General features: G+C 40.2%; 1 protein-coding gene across 1 annotated transcript in view; it reads left to right on the top strand.

Moving 5' to 3' along the window:
* Positions 1-199: 199 nt before the first annotated feature.
* LOC121578013 (piggyBac transposable element-derived protein 5) overlaps positions 200-19,512 on the top strand; it is a 110,262-nt gene continuing 90,949 nt past the window's right edge. The window contains exon 1 of the mRNA XM_041892055.1: positions 200-832. Within this exon, the coding sequence (XP_041747989.1) occupies positions 520-832 (313 nt within the window). The 5' untranslated portion in view covers positions 200-519. The remainder of the gene's footprint in view (positions 833-19,512) is intronic.

Below are 19,512 nucleotides of genomic sequence, written 5' to 3'. Positions count from 1 at the left end.
TCATAAGCAATTAGCAATTTATGGGGTATATACATTTTCTAACCGCATCAGAACACAATTCTGCTTTAATACCATAAGCTTTGACGTTACAGTGAGATCGCTATTATCAACGCTATTGGCCAGCACAGGAGAGCAACCATGTCAGCTGATCATGATGCCGCGTATTCATTTACATCGCTACACAGTACGAGCCCATTTTACGAGCCACCAACGAAATAGCTGGCCCAACCCGGATTCGCAGAGGGGTGATCAATATAGATCATTTCGGTCTCTGTGCGTAGCGCCTAGCGGAATTTAAGTACCCTTGATGAGGACAGCTCCCCTCCGGCCCATTCTTTGAAGAAAGGGGAGAGTCGAAGTTATCACATCACAAGTCTGCAGTAGGCCTAGCATAATTCTAAAAACGCACAGTGGGAGTGGACGTGGGTAGGGGTGTGTGGCACGAGTTTTTCCCAGTCGTGGATAGTTACATGACGAATATTGTGCGGTGTGGTAAGCTACCAAAAGCATCGACGAGAGATGGCGGAATGTGGGAGGAAGGCGCTGTCAGTCCTGGAGGCGGCTCGCTCCCGCTACGAGAGCTTGCAGATCTCAGATGATGTTTTTGGGGAATCGGGAGATGACAGCAGCGACAATCCTTTTTACAGCACTTCGGGTGACTCGAATTCGGATAACTGCTGCATGGAGGCCGGCGACGATCAAAGGGCAGGTGAGACTGGGAATTGCCAAAGCGGAGGTCCACCCGGCTCGGTGTCAAAAATTCAAGCAGAGGAGGATGGATGGAGCGACACACTGCAAGATATCACGGTGGCCCCATACAACGAGACATATGGTATTTCATTTTAAGAATAAAGCCTCGCTTGACATAATTAACATGATCTTCTCCATCATCTAAGACAGGGGGGGCTTTGCTTGGTGTGTGTGCGAGCGTGCCTGCACATCTAGTAAGTAGCCTATGATTGTAGGTCCTGACTCCTGATTGAACAGGAGACCCAGAGAGAGAGAGAGAGAGAGAGAGACTCCAGCCTATGATTGTAGGTCCTGACTCCTGATTGAACAGGAGGCCCAGAGAGAGAGAGAGAGAGAGAGAGAGAGAGAGAGAGAGAGAGAGAGAGAGAGAGAGAGAGAGAGAGAGAGAGAGAGAGAGAGAGAGAGAGAGAGAGAGAGAGAGAGAGAGAGAGAATCCTATAATATAATATGGATGAATTTCTTGGACAATTGTGGCTTATATGATTGCTCAGAAACGGCAGTTGGGCATGTGTTGGAGGAACAGGACAATGAGTCAACAGTGAGCAGACAGACATCATGCTGCTCTTCTAAATGAAATACCCCACACTGCACTGGGGACCAAACAGTAAATGGACATAGGGGACAAGTTGCAGAGCAGCCTAAGAGAATGCTCTCTGCCTCTCTCTCTTCCTCCCACTGCATCTCCAGAGACTAATAACGTTGTGCAACATCTTTGCCTGTTCAGCCACATGTATTTGCCAACGTATGCCAATGCGTATTTTGGATCTTCAAGAAAGGCAAAAATAGGATAGATGATGTTCATTGGCAGGACTAGTTTCTATTTTTTACATTGGCAATATACTGTACGGTGACCTAGGCAGTCTATGGCGGTATAGTAAGAGCTGCTGTGTACAACATGTTAGTGGTGCACGTCTTGACAGCACCCCTAGATCACTGTTCATAGTGCAGATTGTAGGCCTATCTGCGTGTGGGTGCTGGGTATGGACCAGGGAGCACTGTTTGTTCCAACATCATAGGCTGAGAGAAAGGTGCGGCACTGGCAGCCATGACAAATTAACTCTTTAACTGGAAATGAATGACCATCTCCCCTCTTACATCTTCATGGAAGGTACAGCTGCTACGATCAATGACGGAAGGCCTGTAAAGTAATGGGAATGTTTATTCCATTATCTCAGTCTCCTATTTCATGCCCAAGGCAGAGTTTAAAGGTCCAATGCAGCCTTTATTTGATCTCAATATCAAATAATTTCTTTGTAACAATTAAGAACCTTACTGTGATTGTTTTCAATTAAAATGGTCAAAAATTAACAAAAATAGCTTCTTAGCAAAGAGCAATTTCTTAAGCAAGAATTTTGATAGGACTGTCTGGTAATGGTCTGTGTGAGGAGGGGAAAACTGAAAATTAGCTGTTATTGGCAGGGAGGTTTGGAACTCTCTTATTGGTCTATTAACTAATTTACTGCATGGTGATGTCACCAAGCAGGCCAAAACTCCATCTCACTGAAACTGGCTGAAATTTCAGGCGGTTTTTTCAAACAGCTCTTACACTAAAAGGGCATTAGCATCCTTTTCACAATTTCACAGTATTATTCCAACCTCAAAGTGTGAAAATATATATAAAACACAGGGAAATCACGTTTTTGACTGCACTGGGCCTTTAAAGAGAATACAAAATGTTGGTTTCACAGTGCTGCCACTGTAAAGTAATACCTAGTATTTACAAGTCATACTTCAGGGGGTAAACCCATTCTAGTACCAACAACCTAACCAAATATGTCATATTGTTATCCTTAAAAACGTCCTGTGAAATGATCAATGTATTACAGTTCTGGTCAGTCATATAACAGGTATTATTACATAGATACTGTATCTCAAATGGAACTAAATAAGGTTGAGGTTCCTCCCTTCATCATTACTCTGTTTGAACGCTCTCTCACTGCCTCCCTTTCTCTCCACGGTTTGGGTGGTGCCTTGTGCCACTGTCACGACGTGAGAGAAAATCTTGCCGTCTGACTGTAGGCTTTGGTGTGGGCTTCAACACAGGCAATGACAGGTGGTGGTGTTAGCCATTGCATTTCAGGCACAAGACATTGCCTTGGGAATCACTTCAGCATACAGAAGTCTTTGTACTTTAGTCTACACTACCCTATGTGTGGCTGTCTCTGGCTGTCTCTGTCTCCACTAGAGCTTGCTTTGCTTCCTCATACTCACCATTATGTCATTTCAGACTGTTGACACAAACAATAGGGTTGGCAGGTGTATTTGAAACAAATTCCCCATCCAAATTGCAGTAAAAGCTTGACTGTATCAAACCCATTAGTGTATGAGCAAATAGACAGGATACAGGGCTGGTGTGGCCAGGAAAGATGAACATGAGGTGGCTCTGTCGTTAAGGTTAGGTCAACGGAAGGTTTCCATGCAGCAAACTGGTGCTCACTGAGGAAAAGACTATACAGTGCAAGGTCCACATGTCTTAAGGAGAAACTAGAGTTATATTGCAAGTTTGTTATGTGGACCTTGGGATGTGGGTTCAACTTTGCTGACAGAGTCAATATGACAACATAACTTCTACGGGACAGTAGCTATCATACATAAATAAACCATAACATACATTTTTCATTGGGAAAATGAGAGATGGTCTGTATAATTTATATTTAGTCCATTATGAAAATCCCTCAGTTATAGCAGGGATAGGCAGTACTTAGTAAGCATGTCCATGGGTCTGAAATGTAGTTATAATGGTTGATTTCATTATCCTAATACAATCCCTGCAGTGTGTATATGCACATTAGGACAACCCCCCTGGATGAAAATATAATACAGTATAATCTATTACCGTATAATGTACAGTTGAAGTCGGAAGTTTACATACACCTTAGCCAAATACATTTAAACAATTCCTGACATTTAATCCTAGTAAAAATTCCCTGTCTTAGGTCAGTTAGGATCACCACTTTATTTTAAGAATGTGAAATGTCAGAGTAATAGTAGAGAGAATTATTTATTAAAGCTTTTATTTCTTTCATCACATTCCCAGTGGGTCAGACGTTTACATACACTCAATTAGTATTTAGTAGCATTGCCTTTAAATTGTTTAACTTGGGTCAAACGTTTCGGGTAGCCTTCCACAAGCTTCTCACAATAAGTTGGGTGAATTTTGGCCCGTCCTTGCTCGCATACACTTTTTCAGTTCTGCCAACACATTTTCTATATGATTGAGGTCAAGGCTTTGTGATGGCCACTCCAATACCTTGACTTTGTTGTACTTAAGCCATTTTGCCACAACTTTGGAAGTATGCTTGGGGTCATTGTCCATTTGGAAGACCCATTTGCGACTAAGCTTTAACTTCCTGACTGATGTCTTGAGATGTTGCTTCAATATATCCACATAATTTTCCATCCTCATGATGCCATCTATTTTGTGAAGTGCACCATCCCTCCTGCAGCAAAGCACCCCCACAGCATGATGCTGCCACCCCCGTGCTTCACGGTTAGGATGGTGTTCTTCGGCTTGCAAGCGACCCAATTTTTCCTCCAAACGATGGTCATTATGGCCAAACAGTTCTATTTTTGTTTCATCAGATCAGAGGACATTTCTCCAAAAAGTGTGCAGTTGCAAACCGTAGTCTGGCTTTTTTATGGCGGTTTTGGAGCAGTGGCTTTTTCCTTGCTGAGCTGCCTTTCAGGTTATGTCGATATAGGACTCGTTTTACTGTGGATATAGATACTTTTATACCTGTTTCCTCCAGCATCTTCACAAGGTCCTTTGCTGTTGTTCTGGGATTGATTTGCACGTTTCGCACCAAGGTCCTTTGCTGATTTCTTTTGATTTTCCCATGATGTCAAGCAAAGAGGCACTGCATTTGAATGTAGGCCTTGAAATACATCCACAGATACACCTCCAATTGACTCAAATGATGTCAATTAGCCTATCAGAAGCTTCTAAAGCTATGACATCATTTTCTGGAATTTTCCAAGCTGTTTAAAGGCACAGTCAATTTAGTGTGTGTAAACTTCTGACCCATTGGAATTGTGATACAGTGAATTATAAGTGAAATAATCTGTCTGTAAACAATTCTTGGAAAGATTACTTGTGTCATGCACAAAGTAGATGTCCTAACCGACTTGCCAAAACTATAGTTTGTTAACAAGACATTTGTGGAGTGGTTGAAAAATGAGTTTTAATGACTCCAACCTAAGTATATAAAACTTCCGACTTCAACTGTAGTATGTAACATAATTATGATAGAAAAGGCTTTAGAATCAATCAAGCTCCATTTCACTTTATTGAATGGCACATACATTATCTACAGTATGTTCCTATTAGACACTCTACCGCGGTGTTGTCAGGAACTTCCAACAATGGAATTCTTAATCAAGGGAATAAAACAATTCTATAAATTCATTTTTGGCCAGACTTCTGTTTACTGTATTGATTTTATGGCACCCGTCTTTGGAAATCCATGCCTCTAAGGCAGTCATGCTGTATTTTGCACTTTGCTGCCAGGTTTTAAAGTCTACTGGATTAAAGAGTGTCTAGGTCTGTAGTGTGACCCACCCTTTGGCCTGTAGCCTAATTAGATATATCTCTCTCACAGTCTGGGATTGAGGATCCAAGGACCCAAAAGTAACATCCTTTAGCTCTGTCAACCTGACATTTACACTCAGTGCAATGTAAAAAATATGTATTTCTTCAGCAAACCAAACTAGTTGATTTTGGTCCTTTTAAGACCCAACATTTTCCTTATCTCTAGGCTGGACGGAGAGAGGACATGAGTCTTCATTTTAGCCAAATAGCTTTTAGCAGTTGGCCAATCCAAACAGCCTTTCAAACATAGAGTTTGTTTCAGATATATCAATTTGTTCCAGAGAATGAGATACATACTGGTTTACTGGGCCTGAACTTCTACTTCTGTTTAGAGACATTTTCTCACTCCAGTGAATGTGCATGTTTTACAAGAGTGCCAAGAAAAATAGGTGCGACTCTCTCTCTCACAATTACAAGCGGATAATTTTATTACATCTTTTGGTTCATCAGCTTTTAATTGAGAGAGAGAGTTATGCCTGTTTATCTAGATGACCTCTCTTGTGATTTTTGGCTGCACCTTGGTTGAGGTGCTCCTCTACTCCTTTACTGACTTTACAAGAGGAGTGAGCGACAGTTCAATGAGTTTCATCACTGGTTTTGTGATGTGTCAGGGTCTGCTTAAGTCCAGAGATACTTCAGACCCACAGCTTACACAGTTAATGAACAAATGTGATGATGACCTGTGACAGCTCAGTGCTGCAGTTTTAATCAAGGCTCTATTCTCCATTAACTGGCTCTCTAAATTCTGGAGTTAACTGTCTGGAGGACTGCCTTACCTGAGGTGTGTTTAATCTTACGCTTTGACAATTTAGTACAATGAGAAGGTCAGATTTTCATTCACCACGTTGGACTTGAATCAGAATCAGAATCACCTTTATTTGCCAAGTACATCTACACATAGTCAGAATGTTACTAGGTGATGTGGTGCGGCTAGTGATGGTCAACATAGTCAGAATGTTACTTGGTGATATGGTGCTGCTAATGATAGACAACATACTCAGAATGTTACTAGGTGATGTGGTGCTGCTAGTGATATTCAACATAGTCAGAATGTTACTAGGTGATGTGGTGCTGCTAGTGATAGACAACATAGTCAGAATGTTACTTGGTGATGGTGCTGCTAGTGATAGTCATCATAGTCAGAATGCTACTAGGTGATGTGGTGCTGCTAGTGAAAGTCAACATAGTCAGAATGTTACTTGGTGATATGGTGCTGCTAATGATAGACAACATACTCAGAAAGTTACTTGGTGATGGTGCTGCTAGTGATAGTCAACATAGTCAGAATGTTACTTGGTGATATGGTGCTGCTAATGATAGACAACATACTCAGAATGTTACTTGGTGATATAGTGCTGCTAGTGAAAGACAACATAGTCAGAATGTTATTTGGTGATATGGTGCTGCTAGTGATAGACAACATAGTCAGAATGTTACTTGGTGATGGTGCTGCTAGTGATAGACAACATAGTCAGAATGTTACTTGGTGATATGGTGCTGCTAGTGATAGTCAACATAGTCAGAATGTTACTAGGTGATGTGGTGCTGCTAGTGATAGTCAACATAGTCAGAATGTTACTTGGTGATATGGTGCTGCTAGTGATAGACAACATAGTCAGAATGTTACCTAGTGATATGGTGCTGCTAGTGATAGTCAACATAGTCAGAATGTTACTTGGTGATATGGTGCTGCTAGTGAAAGACAACATACTCAGAATGCTACCTAGTGATATGGTGCTGCTAGTGATAGACAACATAGTCAGAATTTTACTTGGTGATATGGTGCTGCTAGTGATAGACAACATAGTCAGAATGTTACTTGGTGATATGGTGCTGCTAGTGATAGACAACATAGTCAGAATGTTACTTGGTGATATGGTGGTGCTAGTGATAGTCAACATAGTCAGAATGTTACTTGGTGATATGGTGCTGCTAGTGATAGACAACATAGTCAGAATGTTACTTGGTGATATGGTGCTGCTAGTGATAGACAACATAGTCAGAATGTTACTTGGTGATATGGTGCTGCTAGTGATAGACAACATAGTCAGAATGTTACCTAGTGATATGGTGCTGCTAGTGATAGACAACATAGTCAGAATGTTACCTAGTGATATGGTGCTGCTAGTGATAGACAACATTGTCAGAATGTTACTTGGTTATATGGTGCTGCTAGTGATAGACAACATAGTCAGAATGTTACTTGGTGATATGGTGCTGCTAATGATAGACAACATACTCAGAATGTTACTAGGTGATGTGGTGCTGCTAGTGATATTCAACATAGTCAGAATGTTACTAGGTGATGTGGTGCTGCTAGTGATAGACAACATAGTCAGAATGTTACTTGGTGATGGTGCTGCTAGTGATAGTGAACATACTCAGAATGTTACTTGGTGATATGTTGCTGCTAGTGATAGTCAACATAGTCAGAATGTTACTTGGTGATGGTGCTTCTAGTGATAGACAACATACTCAGAATGTTACTTGGTGATGGTGCTGCTAGTGATAGTCAACATAGTCAGAATGTTACTTGGTGATGGTGCTGCTAGTGATAGACAACATAGTCAGAATGTTACTTGGTGATATGGTGCTGCTAGTGATAGTCAACATAGTCAGAATGTTACTTGGTGATGGTGCTGCTAGTGATAGTCATCATAGTCAGAATGTTACTAGGTGATGTGGTGCTGCTAGTGATAGTCAACATAGTCAGAATGTTACTTGGTGATATGGTGCTGCTAATGATAGACAACATACTCAGAATGTTACTTGGTGATGGTGCTGCTAGTGATAGTCAACATAGTCAGAATGTTACTTGGTGATATGGTGCTGCTAATGATAGTCAACATAGTCAGAATGTTACTTGGTGATATGTTGCTGCTAGTGATAGACAACATAGTCAGAATGTTACTTGGTGATATGGTGCTGCTAGTGATAGTCAACATAGTCAGAATGTTACTTGGTGATATGATGCTGCTAGTGATAGAGAACATAGTCAGAATATTACTTGGTGATGGTGCTTCTAGTGATAGTCAACATAGTTAGAATGTTATTTGGTGATGGTGCTGCTAGTGATAGTCAACATAGTCAGAATGTTATTTGGTGATATGGTGCTGCTAGTGATAGACAACATAGTCAGAATGTTACTTGGTGATATGGTGCTGCTAGTGATAGTCAACATAGTCAGAATGTTACTAGGTGATGTGGTGCTGCTAGTGATAGTCAACATAGTCAGAATGTTACTTGGTGATATGGTGCTGCTAGTGATAGACAACATAGTCAGAATGTTACCTAGTGATATGGTGCTGCTAGTGATAGACAACATAGTCAGAATGTTACCTGGTGATATGGTGCTGCTAGTGAAAGACAACATACTCAGAATGCTACCTAGTGATATGGTGCTGCTAGTGATAGACAACATAGTCAGAATTTTACTTGGTGATATGGTGCTGCTAGTGATAGACAACATAGTCAGAATGTTACTTGGTGATATGGTGCTGCTAGTGATAGACAACATAGTCAGAATGTTACTTGGTGATATGGTGCTGCTAGTGATAGTCAACATAGTCAGAATGTTACTTGGTGATATGGTGCTGCTAGTGATAGACAACATAGTCAGAATGTTACTTGGTGATATGGTGCTGCTAGTGATAGACAACATAGTCAGAATGTTACTTGGTGATATGGTGCTGCTAGTGATAGACAACATAGTCAGAATGTTACTTGGTGATATGGTGCTGCTAGTGATAGACAACATAGTCAGAATGTTACCTAGTGATATGGTGCTGCTAGTGATAGACAACATAGTCAGAATGTTACCTAGTGATATGGTGCTGCTAGTGATAGACAACATTGTCAGAATGTTACTTGGTTATATGGTGCTGCTAGTGATAGACAACATAGTCAGAATGTTACTTGGTGATATGGTGCTGCTAATGATAGACAACATACTCAGAATGTTACTAGGTGATGTGGTGCTGCTAGTGATATTCAACATAGTCAGAATGTTACTAGGTGATGTGGTGCTGCTAGTGATAGACAACATAGTCAGAATGTTACTTGGTGATGGTGCTGCTAGTGATAGTGAACATACTCAGAATGTTACTTGGTGATATGTTGCTGCTAGTGATAGTCAACATAGTCAGAATGTTACTTGGTGATGGTGCTGCTAGTGATAGACAACATACTCAGAATGTTACTTGGTGATGGTGCTGCTAGTGATAGTCAACATAGTCAGAATGTTACTTGGTGATGGTGCTGCTAGTGATAGACAACATAGTCAGAATGTTACTTGGTGATATGGTGCTGCTAGTGATAGTCAACATAGTCAGAATGTTACTTGGTGATGGTGCTGCTAGTGATAGTCATCATAGTCAGAATGTTACTAGGTGATGTGGTGCTGCTAGTGATAGTCAACATAGTCATAATGTTACTTGGTGATATGGTGCTGCTAATGATAGACAACATACTCAGAATGTTACTTGGTGATGGTGCTGCTAGTGATAGTCAACATAGTCAGAATGTTACTTGGTGATATGGTGCTGCTAGTGATAGACAACATACTCAGAATGTTACTTGGTGATATGGTGCTGCTAGTGAAAGACAACATAGTCAGAATGTTATTTGGTGATATGGTGCTGCTAGTGATAGACAACATAGTCAGAATGTTACTTGGTGATATGGTGCTGCTAGTGATAGACAACATAGTCAGAATGTTACTTGGTGATATGGTGCTGCTAGTGATAGTCAACATAGTCAGAATGTTACTAGGTGATGTGGTGCTGCTAGTGATAGTCAACATAGTCAGAATGTTACTTGGTGATATGGTGCTGCTAGTGATAGACAACATAGTCAGAATGTTACCTAGTGATATGGTGCTGCTAGTGATAGACAACATAGTCAGAATGTTACCTGGTGATATGGTGCTACTAGTGAAAGACAACATACTCAGAATGCTACCTAGTGATATGGTGCTGCTAGTGATAGACAACATAGTCAGAATGTTACTTGGTGATATGGTGCTGCTAGTGATAGACAACATAGTCAGAATGTTACTTGGTGATATGGTGCTGCTAGTGATAGACAACATAGTCAGAATGTTACTTGGTGATATGGTGCTGCTAGTGATAGACAACATAGTCAGAATGTTACTTGGTGATATGGTGCTGCTAGTGATAGACAACATAGTCAGAATGTTACTTGGTGATATGGTGCTGCTAATGATAGTCAACATAGTCAGAATGTTACTTGGTGATATGTTGCTGCTAGTGATAGACAACATAGTCAGAATGTTACTTGGTGATATGGTGCTGCTAGTGATAGACAACATAGTCAGAATGTTACTTGGTGATATGGTGCTGCTTGTGATAGACAACATAGTCAGAATGTTACTTGGTGATATGGTGCTGCTAATGATAGTCAACATAGTCAGAATGTTACTTGGTGATATGTTGCTGCTAGTGATATACAACATAGTCAGATTGTTACTTGGTGATATGGTGCTGCTAGTGATAGTCAACATAGTCAGAATGTTACTTGGTGATATGATGCTGCTAGTGATAGAGAACATAGTCAGAATATTACTTGGTGATGGTGCTTCTAGTGATAGTCAACATAGTCAGAATGTTATTTGGTGATGGTGCTGCTAGTGATAGTCAACATAGTCAGAATGTTACTTGGTGATATGGTGCTGCTAGTGATAGACAACATAGTCAGAATTTTACTTGGTGATATGGTGCTGCTAGTGATAGACAACATAGTCAGAATGTTACTAGGTGATGGGGTGCTGCTAGTGATAGTCAACATAGTCAGAATGTTACTTGGTGATATGGTGCTGCTAGTGATAGACAACATAGTCAGAATGTTACCTAGTGATATGGTGCTGCTAGTGATAGACAACATAGTCAGAATGTTACCTGGTGATATGGTGCTGCTAGTGAAAGACAACATACTCAGAATGCTACCTAGTGATATGGTGCTGCTAGTGATAGACAACATAGTCAGAATTTTACTTGGTTATATGGTGCTGCTAGTGATAGACAACATAGTCAGAATGTTACTTGGTGATATGGTGCTGCTAGTGATAGACAACATAGTCAGAATGTTACTTGGTGATATGGTGGTGCTAGTGATAGTCAACATAGTCAGAATGTTACTTGGTGATATGGTGCTGCTAGTGATAGACAACATAGTCAGAATGTTACTTGGTGATATGGTGCTGCTAGTGATAGACAACACAGTCAGAATGTTACTTGGTGATATGGTGCTGCTAGTGATAGACAACATAGTCAGAATGTTACTTGGTGATATGGTGCTGCTAGTGATAGACAACATAGTCAGAATGTTACCTAGTGATATGGTGCTGCTAGTGATAGACAACATAGTCAGAATGTTACCTAGTGATATGTTGCTGCTAGTGATAGACAACATTGTCAGAATGTTACTTGGTTATATGGTGCTGCTAGTAATAGACAACATAGTCAGAATGTTACTTGGTGATATGGTGCTGCTAATGATAGACAACATACTCAGAATGTTACTAGGTGATGTGGTGCTGCTAGTGATATTCAACATAGTCAGAATGTTACTAGGTGATGTGGTGCTGCTAGTGATAGACAACATAGTCAGAATGTTACTTGGTGATGGTGCTGCTAGTGATAGTGAACATACTCAGAATGTTACTTGGTGATATGTTGCTGCTAGTGATAGTCAACATAGTCAGAATGTTACTTGGTGATGGTGCTTCTAGTGATAGACAACATACTCAGAATGTTACTTGGTGATGGTGCTGCTAGTGATAGACAACATAGTCAGAATGTTACTTGGTGATATGGTGCTGCTTGTGATAGACAACATAGTCAGAATGTTACTTGGTGATATGGTGCTGCTAATGATAGTCAACATAGTCAGAATGTTACTTGGTGATATGTTGCTGCTAGTGATATACAACATAGTCAGATTGTTACTTGGTGATATGGTGCTGCTAGTGATAGTCAACATAGTCAGAATGTTACTTGGTGATATGATGCTGCCTGTGATAGAGAACATAGTCAGAATATTACTTGGTGATGGTGCTTCTAGTGATAGTCAACATAGTCAGAATGTTATTTGGTGATGGTGCTGCTAGTGATAGTCAACATAGTCAGAATGTTATTTGGTGATATGGTGCTGCTAGTGATAGACAACATAGTCAGAATTTTACTTGGTGATATGGTGCTGCTAGTGATAGACAACATAGTCAGAATGTTACTAGGTGATGTGGTGCTGCTAGTGATAGTCAACATAGTCAGAATTTTACTTGGTGATATGGTGCTGCTAGTGATAGACAACATAGTCAGAATGTTACCTAGTGATATGGTGCTGCTAGTGATAGACAACATAGTCAGAATGTTACCTGGTGATATGGTGCTGCTAGTGAAAGACAACATACTCAGAATGCTACCTAGTGATATGGTGCTGCTAGTGATAGACAACATAGTCAGAATTTTACTTGGTGATATGGTGCTGCTAGTGATAGACAACATAGTCAGAATGTTACTTGGTGATATGGTGCTGCTAGTGATAGACAACATAGTCAGAATGTTACTTGGTGATATGGTGGTGCTAGTGATAGTCAACATAGTCAGAATGTTACTTGGTGATATGGTGCTGCTAGTGATAGACAACATAGTCAGAATGTTACTTGGTGATATGGTGCTGCTAGTGATAGACAACATAGTCAGAATGTTACTTGGTGATATGGTGCTGCTAGTGATAGACAACATAGTCAGAATGTTACTTGGTGATATGGTGCTGCTAGTGATAGACAACATAGTCAGAATGTTACCTAGTGATATGGTGCTGCTAGTGATAGACAACATAGTCAGAATGTTACCTAGTGATATGTTGCTGCTAGTGATAGACAACATTGTCAGAATGTTACTTGGTTATATGGTGCTGCTAGTGATAGACAACATAGTCAGAATGTTACTTGGTGATATGGTGCTGCTAATGATAGACAACATACTCAGAATGTTACTAGGTGATGTGGTGCTGCTAGTGATATTCAACATAGTCAGAATGTTACTAGGTGATGTGGTGCTGCTAGCGATAGACAACATAGTCAGAATGTTACTTGGTGATGGTGCTGCTAGTGATAGTGAACATACTCAGAATGTTACTTGGTGATATGTTGCTGCTAGTGATAGTCAACATAGTCAGAATGTTACTTGGTGATGGTGCTTCTAGTGATAGACAACATACTCAGAATGTTACTTGGTGATGGTGCTGCTAGTGATAGTCAACATAGTCAGAATGTTACTTGGTGATGGTGCTGCTAGTGATAGACAACATAGTCAGAATGTTACTTGGTGATATGGTGCTGCTAGTGATAGTCAACATAGTCAGAATGTTACTTGGTGATGGTGCTGCTAGTGATAGTCATCATAGTCAGAATGTTACTAGGTGATGTGGTGCTGCTAGTGATAGTCAACATAGTCAGAATGTTACTTGGTGATATGGTGCTGCTAATGATAGACAACATACTCAGAATGTTACTTGGTGATGGTGCTGCTAGTGATAGTCAACATAGTCAGAATGTTACTTGGTGATATGGTGCTGCTAATGATAGACAACATACTCAGAATGTTACTTGGTGATGGTGCTGCTAGTGATAGTCAACATAGTCAGAATGTTACTTGGTGATATGGTGCTGCTAATGATAGTCAACATAGTCAGAATGTTACTTGGTGATATGTTGCTGCTAGTGATATACAACATAGTCAGAATGTTACTTGGTGATATGGTGCTGCTAGTGATAGTCAACATAGTCAGAATGTTACTTGGTGATATGATGCTGCTAGTGATAGAGAACATAGTCAGAATATTACTTGGTGATGGTGCTTCTAGTGATAGTCAACATAGTCAGAATGTTATTTGGTGATGGTGCTGCTAGTGATAGTCAACATAGTCAGAATGTTATTTGGTGATATGGTGCTGCTAGTGATAGACAACATAGTCAGAATTTTACTTGGTGATATGGTGCTGCTAGTGATAGTCAACATAGTCAGAATGTTACTAGGTGATGTGGTGCTGCTAGTGATAGTCAACATAGTCAGAATGTTACTTGGTGATATGGTGCTGCTAGTGATAGACAACATAGTCAGAATGTTACCTAGTGATATGGTGCTGCTAGTGATAGACAACATAGTCAGAATGTTACCTGGTGATATGGTGCTGCTAGTGAAAGACAACATACTCAGAATGCTACCTAGTGATATGGTGCTGCTAGTGATAGACAACATAGTCAGAATTTTACTTGGTGATATGGTGCTGCTAGTGATAGACAACATAGTCAGAATGTTACTTGGTGATATGGTGCTGCTAGTGATAGACAACATAGTCAGAATGTTACTTGGTGATATGGTGGTGCTAGTGATAGTCAACATAGTCAGAATGTTACTTGGTGATATGGTGCTGCTAGTGATAGACAACATAGTCAGAATGTTACTTGGTGATATGGTGCTGCTAGTGATAGTCAACATAGTCAGAATGTTACTAGGTGATGTGGTGCTGCTAGTGATAGTCAGCATAGTCAGAATGTTACTTGGTGATATGGTGCTGCTAGTGATAGACAACATAGTCAGAATGTTACCTAGTGATATGGTGCTGCTAGTGATAGACAACATAGTCAGAATGTTACTAGGTGATGTGGTGCTGCTAGTGATAGTCAACATAGTCAGAATGTTACTTGGTGATATGGTGCTGCTAGTGATAGACAACATAGTCAGAATGTTACCTAGTGATATGGTGCTGCTAGTGATAGACAACATAGTCAGAATGTTACCTGGTGATATGGTGCTGCTAGTGAAAGACAACATACTCAGAATAGTACCTAGTGATATGGTGCTGCTAGTGATAGACAACATAGTCAGAATTTTACTTGGTGATATGGTGCTGCTAGTGATAGACAACATAGTCAGAATGTTATTTGGTGATATGGTGCTGCTAGTGATAGACAACATAGTCAGAATGTTACTTGGTGATATGGTGCTGCTAGTGATAGACAACATAGTCAGAATGTTACCTGGTGATATGGTGCTGCTAGTGAAAGACAACATACTCAGAATGCTACCTAGTGATATGGTGCTGCTAGTGATAGACAACATAGTCAGAATTTTACTTGGTGATATGGTGCTGCTAGTGATAGACAACATAGTCAGAATGTTACTTGGTGATATGGTGCTGCTAGTGATAGACAACATAGTCAGAATGTTACTTGGTGATATGGTGCTGCTAGTGATAGACAACATAGTCAGAATGTTACTTGGTGATATGGTGCTGCTAGTGATAGACAACATAGTCAGAATGTTACTTGGTGATATGGTGGTGCTAGTGATAGTCAACATAGTCAGAATGTTACTTGGTGATATGGTGCTGCTAGTGATAGACAACATAGTCAGAATGTTACTTGGTGATATGGTGCTGCTAGTGATAGACAACATAGTCAGAATGTTACTTGGTGATATGGTGCTGCTAGTGATAGACAACATAGTCAGAATGTTACTTGGTGATATGGTGCTGCTAGTGATAGACAACATAGTCAGAATGTTACCTAGTGATATGGTGCTGCTAGTGATAGACAACATAGTCAGAATGTTACCTAGTGATATGGTGCTGCTAGTGATAGACAACATTGTCAGAATGTTACTTGGTTATATGGTGCTGCTAGTGATAGACAACATAGTCAGAATGTTACTTGGTGATATGGTGCTGCTAATGATAGACAACATACTCAGAATGTTACTAGGTGATGTGGTGCTGCTAGTGATATTCAACATAGTCAGAATGTTACTAGGTGATGTGGTGCTGCTAGTGATAGACAACATAGTCAGAATGTTACTTGGTGATGGTGCTGCTAGTGATAGTGAACATACTCAGAATGTTACTTGGTGATATGTTGCTGCTAGTGATAGTCAACATAGTCAGAATGTTACTTGGTGATGGTGCTTCTAGTGATAGACAACATACTCAGAATGTTACTTGGTGATGGTGCTGCTAGTGATAGTCAACATAGTCAGAATGTTACTTGGTGATGGTGCTGCTAGTGATAGACAACATAGTCAGAATGTTACTTGGTGATATGGTGCTGCTAGTGATAGTCAACATAGTCAGAATGTTACTTGGTGATGGTGCTGCTAGTGATAGTCATCATAGTCAGAATGTTACTAGGTGATGTGGTGCTGCTAGTGATAGTCAACATAGTCAGAATGTTACTTGGTGATATGGTGCTGCTAATGATAGACAACATACTCAGAATGTTACTTGGTGATGGTGCTGCTAGTGATAGTCAACATAGTCAGAATGTTACTTGGTGATATGGTGCTGCTAATGATAGACAACATACTCAGAATGTTACTTGGTGATGGTGCTGCTAGTGATAGTCAACATAGTCAGAATGTTACTTGGTGATATGGTGCTGCTAATGATAGTCAACATAGTCAGAATGTTACTTGGTGATATGTTGCTGCTAGTGATATACAACATAGTCAGAATGTTACTTGGTGATATGGTGCTGCTAGTGATAGTCAACATAGTCAGAATGTTACTTGGTGATATGGTGCTGCTAGTGATAGAGAACATAGTCAGAATATTACTTGGTGATATGGTGCTTCTAGTGATAGTCAACATAGTCAGAATGTTATTTGGTGATATGGTGCTGCTAGTGATAGACAACATAGTCAGAATGTTACTTGGTTATATGGTGCTGCTAGTGATAGACAACATAGTCAGAATGTTACTTGGTGATATGGTGCTGCTAGTGATAGACAACATACTCAGAATGTTACTAGGTGATGTGGTGCTGCTAGTGATATTCAACATAGTCAGAATGTTACTAGGTGATGTGGTGCTGCTAGTGATAGACAACATAGTCAGAATGTTACTTGGTGATGGTGCTGCTAGTGATAGTGAACATACTCAGAATGTTACTTGGTGATATGTTGCTGCTAGTGATAGTCAACATAGTCAGAATGTTACTTGGTGATGGTGCTTCTAGTGATAGACAACATACTCAGAATGTTACTTGGTGATGGTGCTGCTAGTGATAGTCAACATAGTCAGAATGTTACTTGGTGATGGTGCTGCTAGTGATAGACAACATAGTCAGAATGTTACTTGGTGATATGGTGCTGCTAGTGATAGTCAACATAGTCAGAATGTTACTTGGTGATGGTGCTGCTAGTGATAGTCAACATAGTCAGAATGTTACTAGGTGATGTGGTGCTGCTAGTGATAGTCAACATAGTCAGAATGTTACTTGGTGATATGGTGCTGCTAATGATAGACAACATACTCAGAATGTTACTTGGTGATGGTGCTGCTAGTGATAGTCAACATAGTCAGAATGTTACTTGGTGATATGGTGCTGCTAATGATAGACAACATACTCAGAATGTTACTTGGTGATGGTGCTGCTAGTGATAGTCAACATAGTCAGAATGTTACTTGGTGATATGGTGCTGCTAGTGATAGTCAACATAGTCAGAATGTTACTTGGTGATATGTTGCTGCTAGTGATAGACAACATAGTCAGAATGTTACTTGGTGATATGGTGCTGCTAGTGATAGTCAACATAGTCAGAATGTTACTTGGTGATATGGTGCTGCTAGTGATAGACAACATAGTCAGAATGTTACTTGGTGATGGTGCTTCTAGTGATAGTCAACATAGTCAGAATGTTATTTGGTGATATGGTGCTGCTAGTGATAGACAACATAGTCAGAATGTTACTTGGTGATATGGTGCTGCTAGTGATAGTCAACATAGTCAGAATGTTACTAGGTGATGTGGTGCTGCTAGTGATAGTCAACATAGTCAGAATGTTACTTGGTGATATGGTGCTGCTAGTGATAGACAACATAGTCAGAATGTTACCTAGTGATATGGTGCTGCTAGTGATAGACAACATAGTCAGAATGTTACCTGGTGATATGGTGCTGCTAGTGATAGACAACATACTCAGAATGCTACCTAGTGATATGGTGCTGCTAGTGATAGACAACATAGTCAGAATTTTACTTGGTGATATGGTGCTGCTAGTGATAGACAACATAGTCAGAATGTTACTTGGTGATATGGTGCTGCTAGTGATAGACAACATAGTCAGAATGTTACTTGGTGATATGGTGGTGCTAGTGATAGTCAACATAGTCAGAATGTTACTTGGTGATATGGTGCTGCTAGTGATAGACAACATAGTCAGAATGTTACTTGGTGATATGGTGCTGCTAGTGATAGACAACATAGTCAGAATGTTACTTGGTGATATGGTGCTGCTAGTGATAGACAACATAGTCAGAATGTTACTTGGTGATATGGTGCTGCTAGTGATAGACAACATAGTCAGAATGTTACCTAGTGATATGGTGCTGCTAGTGATAGACAACATAGTCAGAATGTTACCTAGTGATATGGTGCTGCTAGTGATAGACAACATAGTCAGAATGTTACTTGGTTATATGGTGCTGCTAGTGATAGACAACATAGTCAGAATGTTACTTGGTGATATGGTGCTGCTAGTGATAGACAACATAGTCAGAATGTTACTTGGTGATGTGGTGCTGCTAGTGATATTCAACATAGTCAGAATGTTACTAGGTGATGTGGTGCTGCTAGTGATAGTCAACATAGTCAGAATGTTACTTGGTGATATGGTGCTGCTAATGATAGACAACATACTCAGAATGTTACTTGGTGATTGGTGCTGCTAGTGATAGTCAACATAGTCAGAATGTTACTTGGTGATATGGTGCTGCTAGTGATAGACAACATACTCAGAATGTTACTTGGTGATATGGTGCTGCTAGTGATAGACAACATAGTCAGAATGTTACTTGGTGATATGGTGCTGCTAGTGATAGACAACATAGTCAGAATGTTACTTGGTGATATGGTGCTGCTAGTGATAGACAACATAGTCAGAATGTTACTTGGTGATATGGTGCTGCTAGTGATAGTCAACATAGTCAGAATGTTACTAGGTGATGTGGTGCTGCTAGTGATAGTCAACATAGTCAGAATGTTACTTGGTGATATGGTGCTGCTAGTGATAGACAACATAGTCAGAATGTTACCTAGTGATATGGTGCTGCTAGTGATAGACAACATAGTCAGAATGTTACCTAGTGATATGGTG

The sequence above is a fragment of the Coregonus clupeaformis genome, chromosome 1 (genome assembly GCF_020615455.1).
Source record: "Coregonus clupeaformis isolate EN_2021a chromosome 1, ASM2061545v1, whole genome shotgun sequence".
NCBI classification, from domain to species: domain Eukaryota; kingdom Metazoa; phylum Chordata; class Actinopteri; order Salmoniformes; family Salmonidae; genus Coregonus; species Coregonus clupeaformis.
This window is presented reverse-complemented; position numbering and strand designations above follow the sequence as displayed.